This window comes from Aplysia californica, unplaced genomic scaffold, assembly GCF_000002075.1.
Source record: "Aplysia californica isolate F4 #8 unplaced genomic scaffold, AplCal3.0 scaffold00066, whole genome shotgun sequence".
NCBI lineage: Eukaryota > Metazoa > Mollusca > Gastropoda > Aplysiida > Aplysiidae > Aplysia > Aplysia californica.
Window position 1 is genome coordinate 1,457,940 of NW_004797336.1, and position 11,530 is coordinate 1,469,469.

The following is an 11,530-nucleotide window of genomic DNA, read 5'->3' on the forward strand; positions in this document are numbered from 1 at the left end:
TTGTCATCATTGTTATTCGACGTAAAGTGGTTAAAAGATACTTTGAAGTATTTCAAAAGAGAACATCAGAAAGCAGTCGTTAATCAATAGCCCTTAGAGTACCTCTAGTCTTCCATTTTACTGCTTCATAACAACAATAAAAAAATTATTCATTGGTACCAAGTGATTCCGTAAAGAATAAATAGCCTCTATCTAAAGCATGCATTTTGTCCATGTGTCCATCAAAGTGCTTTTATACAATGACATTGTCTGCAAACATATCATCTCTCATCATAATATGATCATACAAAGAGCTTAAAAAATCTGTTAGATTAAACTAGCTTGAAAACAGAATAAGAAACAAAAGCTTACCTCATGTTAGGGGCACACATGCAGTCAGCGACTACATTGCAGTGAAGAATTTTGTCCTTCTTTGTTGGCACATTCTGATCCTTTTTCCTGTGGTAAAGAAACAAATAGAGATAGCCCTTGAGTTCAATAAATCAATATCAATAATGCAACATAAAAATGTCAAAACAGGTAAATAAATGTGAAAGTTGTCTGAAAATTCATAAACTTACTATATTTGAAAATTTTTTAATGGGCAAAGATTCACCATGCCCAAACAAAGGACTTTTCCTTCTGTACAAAAACAAAAAAAAATTGACGAGGAATTTAAAGTACAAACATTTTTTCTCATTCACAAAAAGAATGTTCACATCAGTACTATTGGTGCAAACATGCTTCTTCTTTACAATTATTTTAAAACTATGCAGTCAGTTATTGAGTGATCAGTAGAGATCTTCATAAAGTATTCAGTTTATAATTAGCAATTTGAAAAACTTACTTTGAATCATCTGCAGCCTGAGCATTCGGCTGGAAAACTCTCAGGCCTTCAAAAGCCTTGATCAACTTTTCTATTGTAGCCATACTTGATTCTGAGGGTGAATTGTTGAGAAATGACATCATAAAAGCAAATAAAAGAGAAAATAAATCAAACACATCAAAGTCAAGGAAAACATTCCCCAATATAAAGGTACAGAGGTGTCCACTTAACAGCAACCTAAGCTTATATAACAGAATTTTCCCTTTCTAACTACCCCCTTAACAGAAACCTTTTCCAAGACTAAGAACAGCAACCTTCATTGCTATAAAGTGTCCCAAAATTTATTTTTTGTTAATATTTAAAAAAAACAGTGTGAACAGAAACTTTTTCCAAGACTAAGAACAGCAACTTTCATTGCTATAAATTGTCCAACAATTTTTTTTTAATATTCAAAAACAGTGAGAACACTGAGACTGGCCCACAAGTCCTGTAATTTCCCTGTGCATGCGTACCTGCTCTCTTGTTTATTTCTCCACAACACCTACTCTGTCCAAAAATACACTACAGGAGCTCAGTTCACACCTTTCCATCAATAACAACCTTCTTTTATGAGTCACTGGGCAGGGGAAAAGTCTCAGTTACTGTGACTAACAATACCTGTGATCTGCAATTAGGATTTGCGCAGGTCCCCCTTTAAAAATTCAATTAGCAGCAAACATCTCCTTCGAGCGACCAAAAGCCTGCTACCCAAGGGGTGTAGATGGATAAAGAAAGAAAGAGAGAAAGAGAGAAAGAGAGAGAGATAAGAGAGAGATGAGACAGAAAGAGGAAGAGAGAAGAGGGAGACAGGGATTGACAAGCAATAAATAGACCAAGACACAAAAAAATGATATAAAAAATATTTGGCTTTTTAAGCCTGCTGCCTTTAAAAAATGTAGGTCTCATTATTGCAGCAAATAAGTGTATTATAAAATAAAATCAATTTCCAAATATCAGTGTAGAAATTGAAGCAAACAATATTTAAATTAAAGGCAATCTGGATCAGTAGCCAGTACAGCAGCTATTTAAATATTTTCAAACTAGGCAAGATCTAGACTCAGTTTCAAGTATACAGTAAGACAGTGTAGAATTTACTGTTTTTGAAATTATAAGATTTTCCTTGAAATTGTAGAGTTAACAAGAATACTTGTCTTGCCAGAGGACCTACAAAAACTGATCAACTTATTGGCTAAAATAGGATTGTAAGCAGTATAGTAGGCCTATGCCTGTATTATATAATAGGTCACTTTTAAGCTCAAGGGGGCTATCCCAAAAAAAGCAGTTTTGAGAAAATCGAAGGAAAAGTTTTTGCCCCTTGTTCAGTTTCTATAAAAGACAAGGAGAATGTTTCCTATAACCAAACAAATAAACACACCATTGAAACCAAACTTCTCCTATAAGCAGGCCAATTACCACTTTTGGTGTAGGTCAACATTTCTGGAAACCCCCGAAATCTGAGTTAGCCCGCTTGTCCTTAAAAGTGACCAATTATAGTCTAAGTCTCCACCTAAGATCCCGATGCTTGTGAGAGCAAAGAAAAATGCCGGATCTTAGTCAACGCACCAAAGGGACAGTCCATGGTGACTCATGTTCTGGTCCACAATCGGTTCAATTGTTTCCCTTTACTCGTAAATGTACTGACATGACCCTAGGGGTGGGTTACGACTTACATGAGCCTCTGCCAAAAGGTGGGGGTATTTGCATGAAAACTTTTTTTCTAAATCAACCACTACTCAAGGAAAAATATGTTGTCTACTGAAAACATAACGCATCAAGCTGCATGAGCAGGTAGACTGATGTGCGCATCTTTTAATAACTCTTCATAGAAAGATAATAGTATTAAAAAATAGGGCATTTTTTTTACTCATTTTGAGGGCACACGCAATTGTAGGTTGAATACAGAATACTGTAAACCGTAAACTATCAAACAGAAGTGCACTCAAACATTGAAAATATTTAGTATACACCATCATAACACCATCTGTCCATGGAAAGGGTTTTTTTAAAAATATTTTTATTGATGATGTTACTGCAGAGTAAAATATATACATTCATTCATAACTCGAGTCATAATTATATCATCAGACTGTCCAAGGTCTAGAAAAGATAAATTGTTAAACATACCATCCCGAGGACCGGTATTACACATTGGTTTGACATCAATCCATCAGAGGGGTAATATTCCGCTCCGTCACATGGTTTTGCTTTAATATGACTTTAATTGAGATAATCCAGGTTTCTCATAATAATGTGATGAACAAACACTTTATGATATTTATGCAAAATATGTGTGGAACTTCCCGCTGTTTCACAACATCCTTTTACATCATTGCATAAACATGGAAGAACAGCTGATGACTCAAAAGAGACCAGAAGAAGAGGCAAAAATATGCTTGTCATATTTAATCTTATTATGGCAAGCAAAGAGTGGCCAACCTAGATGACCAATCCCAGTAGCATGAGACGTGCAATTTTCACTTATCCAGTCAAGTCAAGAGTCTCAAGAACTGTACCAATCCTATTCTGCTCCTCCCCTTTACTGTTTTCCATCTCAATCTCTGACCGGGTTCACTCCCCCCGTCCCTGTGGTAACACACCATTGTATTGTGATAGTGATAGCTCCAATTAAAACTTAGTCTGTCTAACAAATTTGGGTGCAGAGACTTGAATTGCTGCAATGGTCAGGAAAACCAAATGACCAAAGAGTTCGCAGTTTGATATGATTATGTCTGATAGAGACCCAACCCACCAAGCCTGTGATTTTAAGTTTAGGTGGAGAGCTCATCTACGCGAGTGTGATGTTTAGGGCAACAGTGGATAATCTGTGATGCAATGGGCAGTACAGTAATCGCACATTTTCACTGCTTGGTTGATCAGCTGCATTCGTCTCGGTTTTTGTTATGGAAATTATTATCTGAAATGCGGGATCTCAGCCTAGTCTTTTAGAGTGGGATCTTGTCTTAGGGATGATTTTTATATAGGCGTACTGTAGTAAAAATTATGTCTTCTTAATAGATGGAACGCGAATCTGGACCGTAAGCAGTAGAATAATAGGCGGAGACTACAGCACTGTAGTAATTTCCGGATTACAACCTTAAGACAAGAACAAACCAAAAATTAAAAGGCAATCTTCTATCTCTAGTTTTGACAGTACTAAGACAAGAGCACTGGAATACCAATAATAAACTAAAAGTGTGAGTGAGGGTGAGGAATAAGGGCTAGGGATGAGGTAGCAGTAGCGGTAAGGTTACAGTGAGTGAGAGGTAGGGGTATAAAACAAAGGGGGGGGGGGTTAAGGGTGTAAGGCTAAGGCTAGCCACGTTAGTTAGATCTAGAATCTAGGGAAGGGATTCGATGGTAAAAGTTGTACATCTATCCAGAGTAGAGACAGGTAACTTCGTCAGGAGGGGAAATTCGCCACCTGCCCCCCCTCCCCCCCCTACCAATTTAGAATGGGAATAATCCGATATACCTACCAAGGAAGAGTTTAAGTGTCCAGTTACTTGAGATAAACAATTCTTTGTCAATTGATCAACCAATCAGAAAAATTAATTGTCATGACGAAAAACAATCGTGGTGTTTTAAGCATGCGTCTTCCCGCTAAGCTTCCCTTTCCTCCTCTCTCGCCTTATGGCTGCTGCGCCTGCGCTATTTTTATCTTTCTGTGTCTGCTGCTTACAGCCGTTGCTATACATTACTCAAATTGTGTTGAAACTGCTTTATTGATTAAAATATTATATTTGCTGCATTTTTATTGTCGGCTGTATGCATTGTACGCCCTTTTGCAGTTTAAAAATTGTGTTTGTTGTACAGATCTACACCTTGTCCGTGAAATTCGCCCCTATTGTCGGGGAACTTCACCAGGCAGGTCTATTGATTTTCCATTTGATTTACTACTTTCATTATGGGGAAAACAAGGAAAAGGATTAATAACAAGTATACACACTTAAACTTTATAAAGTGATTTGGAGAAAGCTGTTTAAGGTGGACAAAGATGCTCTGGGGCAGCCCCAGAATTTACTGTTCCCAGAAAAACTCTTGCCGACCACGTCTCCGGTCGATCTACTTTTAGAATGAGGGCTGGGAGGGAGAGAAATAAAGCTAATGACAATTTCCAGCTGCAAAGGAAAGATTAGTTTTTGTTTTTAATAATCTAATATACGAAATAAGATGATCTCCCAGTATGGTAATTTCCCCTCAATCTCAAGGACTGGCGAATTTCCTCGATATGGTGGAAAAGTTTCCCATGACCACATTCACTTGAAAAAAGAACGAAGCAGCTGAAGTACGACTAGCAAGCAAACTAATCAGTGGACTATCTGCACTTTCATTGGCTACGAAAAGTTTCAGACGAAACAGGGGTCATGTAGGTTGAGCATAGAGGGGGTGTAGGCTTGTTTTGTCGCGAGCTAACTGAGAGTGGCAAAGTTACCTGCCTCTAATTATCTAATCACTAAGGCAAAAACCAGTTTTAAATCACAAGCGGATAGCTAGAGAGCAAAAACTAAATGCCGTTGGCCGATATTTATAGTAACAGCTATCTTGTTTGACCTCGCAAAGGCATTACTGATCGTGATTTAAAAATAGCGATGGTTTTGCATAGTGTGCAGTTTGCACTGGCAGTTTTTCCAAGCTTCCCTCTTTGAGTCTTTCCCTAGCCTATTGGTTCCTCCTAATATACAATATACTTTCCACTTCACAGTATCCATTTCCAAACCCAACAGTCTCGAATTATACTTCATTTGCAGCTCAGCGTGCTATTGAGCCCAATCTCTTGTAAGTTTTTACAAAAATTAATTTAAAAAAGGATCCGGATCGAAACAGTCAATCATTTGCATTGCTTTATTGAACTTTGTTTGAACTTGCTTTCGTATGTAGGCCTACTCTTATAAAGTCTTCTTTTTCTTCTCGGTTCACATCAGCATCAATCTGGGTGGAAGATGGGTGCTGCACAATCAATCACAAACAATCAAACCAAACAGTTCTGCAACTTGTTAAGAAAATAGTCCGAATCGGCAGGCTGCCGCCTGCAGTCATGTTGTCACCATGACTGACAAAGTGGGAATACTTCAATGACGTCAAATAAGAAGGTTGTTAAGTACTATAAATATCGGCCAAAGGCATTTTGTAGTTGTCGTTCTCCAGCTATCCGCTTGTTTTTAAATTCCAACTCATTTTCTACAATTAGGGGAATAATAATGGCAACCATTCAAGGAAACTAAGATAAGTCTGGGGATCTCTACAAAGAAATTAAAGCCATAAATACAAAACTACTTCAACTCAAGAGTCAAATCTAAACGCTAATAAGGGGTGCCCATTACGGACGGGATCGGTGGGTCGGGCCAATCGCCCGACTCGGTTGCCTCAAAAACACTGTATGGAGCTGCAGCGAGCACCTAGCCCTCCGTGATTGGCCCAAATAAAGAAGACGTATTTCCGCCATCTATTTTTGTCGTCTTGGGTTTCCCCCAAGACTCTTGGGTTTCCCTCGCCAGTAACTGTTGACTAGATCTCGTTGTGTTGGGGGGTTTTTTTTTGTATTAATTCATAAATGTTATCTTTTATAAAAGGAAGTGGCTATCCTCACCCGGGGTGAGAATAAAAATACGATCGACCTCTCACCCCGGGTGAGACTTACCAGCGTAGGCTATTCTCACCCAGTGTAAAGCAAGACCTGTTTTTCTTAATTTTTGAATACTGTCTATCTGTGTTGATGGTCAAATAGATAAAAGCAAAGAAAAAATGACGTTAGGCCTATAGCACAAAAGTAAGCTAATTTGTTCGTCTACAAAGATGCTATGGCTATTTCACTTTTCGAATCGAACCGAACTACGTGTAGACCTGTATGTGAACCTCAACCAGATTGTCTGAAAATTTTGCGCGCACCCCCCCCCCCCCCCCCTCAATAACTTATAAGAGCTTTTAAATCTGTGGGTGTCCTAAAAGGAAGGACTTCCGAGTAACAAGCTACCACCCCAACAAAAATAATAAAAGCGACCTAACCCTAACCCAAACCCTACCCCCACGCCTTCCCCAAGAAAGAACCTGCAACGGTCCTCGTGTAAAAAGGCCAGCACAAGTCAAAAAAAAAAAGCACACTCCAAAACAAACAAGGAGCATAATATGGCCTTCATTGCTATAAAGCTATATATAGGGTTTGACACAACAATACAAAAGAATTGGAATATGAATCCTCCATATAGTTATATAAATAGATCTAGTAAACTAAATAAATCTAGATCTAGATCTAGTAGAACAAGTGAATAGGAATGGGCCTTGAACGAGAAATCCGCATCCGATTCCGAACAGAGAGGGACTCAGCTGAGTCTACAGATCTAGAATTCTAGATTCTAAGTAAATAATTCACGCACCTGACGAAAAGCGCTTTACCAACATTAACATTACAATATTACAGCACTTGTAAGCTATAGAGTTGGAACAAGAATCCTCCATTGAGGTTTATAATGATCTATAAATTTAGATCTAGATCTAGAGTGGAACAAGTGACTTCGGACTTGAATGAATCCACAAGATCTGAACAATCAGTAAACAAACGAAATTCAAAATGGCCGCTCGAGCACGAACCTGAAAGTAGATAATTTAGGTTGTCGTGCTTTTTCGTATTTGTATTTCTACTCAGGTTCCGACAATTATGTCGGAAACGCCGACGTCGGCAGTCGGCACGAAAATAAAAGTGCTGACAAAGCCGACGGGAGAAAAAGGGGGCGCTGGCAGTCGGCCAGGCCTCGCACTTCACAATTGACTAATGCTGGCGAGCCTAGCGATAGCATCGGCCGGCTCGCGATTGTTGGATTTCAGACGATTGTCAGAAAACATGCAGGTCTACTACGCGGGTCGCCAGTTTGTTTTGCCCGGAAGTTCTCGCAAGGTCTTCTCCTCCCCTCTCTCTCTCTGTCTCTTTCTGAATACTGTCTATCGATGTGGACGATCAAATTGACCAAAACAAAGATAAAAATATGACGCTAAAACACAATTTAGTCAATTAATTTGATCGCCTACAAAGATGGTACGGCTATTTAACTTTTCGAATCGAGCCGAACTACGCGGGTCGCCATTTTGTTTTGCCCGGAAGTTCTCGCGCTACTCCTCTCTCTCTCTCCACTGCCCACAGACACAATTGCACGCTTTTAGGGGGCTAACAGTAGTAACACAAGAGCGCTGGAAAGTTTGTTCACGGCACAGAATTCTACAATTCTGTTATATTATCACAGTGTAGAATTCTGTGGTTCAGGGTGAATGCTACACTGGCTGGCCTAGGCTATAACGTTGAACGCCCACCGGGTGAGAATAGCGAAAAGGCTCGCCTGCGCTATTCTCCCCCGGGGTTAGAATAGAGGTGGCCTTTATAAAAACAAGAAAGTGGCTATTCTCACCCGCCCGGAAGTTCTCGCAAGATCAACTCCTCCCCTCTTCTCTCTCTCTCCGTCTCTTTCTGAATACTGTCTATCGGTGTGGACGATCAAATTGACCAAAACAAAGTTAAAAAATGATGTTAAAACACAAAAGTAAATAAATTTGGTTGTCTACAAAGATGCTACGGCTATTTAACTTTTCGAATCGAGCCGAACTACACGGGTCGCCATTTTGTTTTGCCCGGAAATTCTCGCGCTACTCCTCTCTCTCTTTCTCTCTCTCTCTCCACTGCCCACAGACAAAATTATATGCTTTTAGTAGGCTACAATTGTAATGGAACGTTTGTTCACGGCACAGAATTCTACAATTTTTCTGTTATCACAGTGTAGAATTCTGTGGTTTAGGGTGAACGCAAAATTTGGTGAACGCGCACCGGGTGAGAATAGCCACAAGACTCGCCTGCACTATTCTCACTCCGGGTGAGAATAGAGGTGGCCAAAAACAATCTCAGAAATTCTCTTTCCATGAATTTACCTTCTCTCCTTAAAGTCGTACACACACACACACACACATACGCGCGCACACACACACACAAGCCTGCACGAACACACACGTGCACACACAGCCCTAGCAGTCGGTGATGAAATCTAGTCACGTAGCCCATCGCACGTAAAGTGGCAACTGGCGAGGAAAGCCACGGAAGACAAATAATAATTCATCAATAGAAGTGTGCTAGATCTAGAATCTAGATCTAGGTGCTCACTGCAGCTTCATTCTTTGTCTCAAAAACAAACGTTTGTTTTCAGTTTCAGGCGACCGAGTCGGGCGATCGGCCCGATCCCCAGCCCTAAAATGGGCACCCCATAGGATAGAATAAGAATCTAAATCTAGATCTAGATCTACCTCTAGATTAAGTATCTCTATCTTTATCTATTAGATCTAGAATCTAGATTCTAGATCTAACTAACTAGAGTCTAGATTCTAGATATTAGTGAAGACGTCAAGACTCCAGATATTGAGATCGGGATAAAAAGATGATGTTGATAACTGATAAGATAGAAGAACAAGACAACAATTAGAATAAAAAGATAAAAGAATACAATAAAGTCAAGACCAAATAGCGCAGTAAGAAACAAACGTGCTCATGGGCATTCAACGCTCGTTAAACTGAAGTATAATTCAAACCTGGCTTCAAGGTTTATTTCGTGGAATTCTCGAGTTACATTGGGCTAGGCAAGCTCATCGATGTTGATTACATGGGACGAGACGGCAGCCATCTTTGTAACATGACTATAAAATCAAGAAACGGAAAATTCGGTAAAACAATAAGTTTGAAATTTGAAAGGTTAGAAAACTACGATGCGAAGGCCCTTGAGTCTCTAGTAGTAGTTCATTTTGGAGGTAGACTTTTTCATTATATTGTTAGTTTGCCTGGATTTGTTATTGTTAGATTTGAAAGATACATGATACCCTAACGTGATTTATTGAAGAAATGATATAATTTAAATACATTAATTTGCAAGAGATCATCAATGAACCAAGCATCACCAAGAGTTCGAGCCTGCTGTTGTGCCCCCGCCCACTTTTCCCAGGCTGTCTACACAAAAAAAAGTGTCATGCACGCGATGAAATCAAATCAAGCTCGTGCTTTTTCAAAGGTGCCCAAAAATCATCATCCAAACTCACAGCACAAATCAAGCTCGTGCTTTTTCAAAGGTGCCCAAAAATCATCATCCAAACTCACAGCAGTATTCTCAATTTATCTAATGCAATGTAGTATATTATATATTATTATGCTATTAATTCGGCTTAACTGGGACCTAGTCAAGACGGTAGCAGTCGAGGGAAGAGGAAGAACAATGTTTCTGGGTTTATTTTAAATCGAACTCACAATGATAAAAGTACATTATTATACGTATGTATTAGCCTACCGAAGCTTAGTTCCAAGAGAAAGGCCATTGGACCATTCAAGTAACAAATATGCCACCATCTCTGTCAAGCTGACAAAACCCCTTTTTTTTTCATTATAGGCGCCAATTTAAAAAAACAACAACAACAAACGACAGTTACCCTGCTACTTGTGTGAAAAAATCTAAGTTAAGCCTTGACTAGATTTTAAATACATATATTAGGCATAGAAGTCAAATTTCGGAAGAATGCCTTTTTAAATGGTTACACTGATAAATAGCCTCTTTATTTTGAAACAGTTCTGACCATTAAAAAGGTGTTTTGTCTGCTTTTTGTTTAATAGCTCCATGTTCCGCACCGACAGTCATTAATCTGCTCATTTATTTTTTATAGCCTAAACTAGAGTCCGTCCGTACGAGGTCACGACCACGTGACACGGAAACTTTTGAGTTTATTGGCGGCTATGTTCGAGTTGGCAAAGAAGTTTGTTTACAAGTGAGTGGGCGTGTCTTTGCCCTTATTAAGGAATGTGTTTTATTAGATTCTAACGTTGTGTTTTAGTCCAAAGAGATTATCTTAAAAGTTCAAGCATGTGAAACCTCTAGTCCCTTTCTGGATTAACGTCTTACAGCCTTAGAGGCTTTCTCTACAGTAAATTCATCACCAGCAAACGTCTGATTTGTCTGGACGAGGAAGACTGAAGAAAGCGAGACCAGAAAAGATGGTGCAACACTGCTGTGTCTATCAGTTCACTAAGAAAGCCTCCAAAGGAACCCCTCTTCTTTCTTTTCACTGGTAAGAATAAGATTGATAAGAATTTAGGCAAATTAGATCCAGATATATGTTTTGAAGAAAATATTGGATAAGATAATTAAAGGAGCCTGGTCTGATCAAAGCCTACTTTTCAGTTAATTAATATCAGATCTAACCGCTGTAATTTTACATCGCCTTTGTGTTTAATTACTTACTTAAACATCACAAAATCCAAGCTAGATGTAGATCTACTAATCTGAGGTACTAATTTCACTCACTTGATTCACTGACTTAAGATATTATTTATAAAACATAAACAGTCATAAGCCTTATGCATCCATAGTAATGTAACAGTATCAGCAATAACGTTTTAACGGGATGATGATGGATGGGAGCAACGAGCGATAGGCTGCTATTGTAACCTTGCTCGTGTTTAAAATAAATGTATGGTATTAGTGACAAAGGAAAGGTATAGCCAGACTGCGCTTAGTGCTGAGCTTGCTATATAAGCACAGCATATTTTCTGTGTTTAGTAGGCCTACACATTTTCTTATGCACGAATGAATTTAAACTACTCGTATACTGCTTCTGTCATGCAGTTCAGTGATGTCTGTTTTCTAGCATTATATCATAATAGGTGTTTGGGGGGGG

General features: G+C 39.0%; 1 protein-coding gene across 1 annotated transcript in view; it reads right to left on the reverse strand.

Annotated features, from left to right (window-relative positions):
* The window catches only part of LOC100533536 (huntingtin), a 69,635-nt gene extending 60,118 nt beyond the window's left edge, over positions 1–9,517 (reverse strand). Inside the window, exons 1-3 of the mRNA XM_005093588.3 lie at positions 9,404–9,517; positions 827–917; positions 352–438 (exon numbers count right to left, since the gene is read on the reverse strand). Of these exons, the coding sequence (XP_005093645.2) occupies positions 352–438; positions 827–909 (170 nt within the window). The 5' untranslated portion in view covers positions 910–917; positions 9,404–9,517. The remainder of the gene's footprint in view (positions 1–351; positions 439–826; positions 918–9,403) is intronic.
* Positions 9,518–11,530: the final 2,013 nt, after the last annotated feature.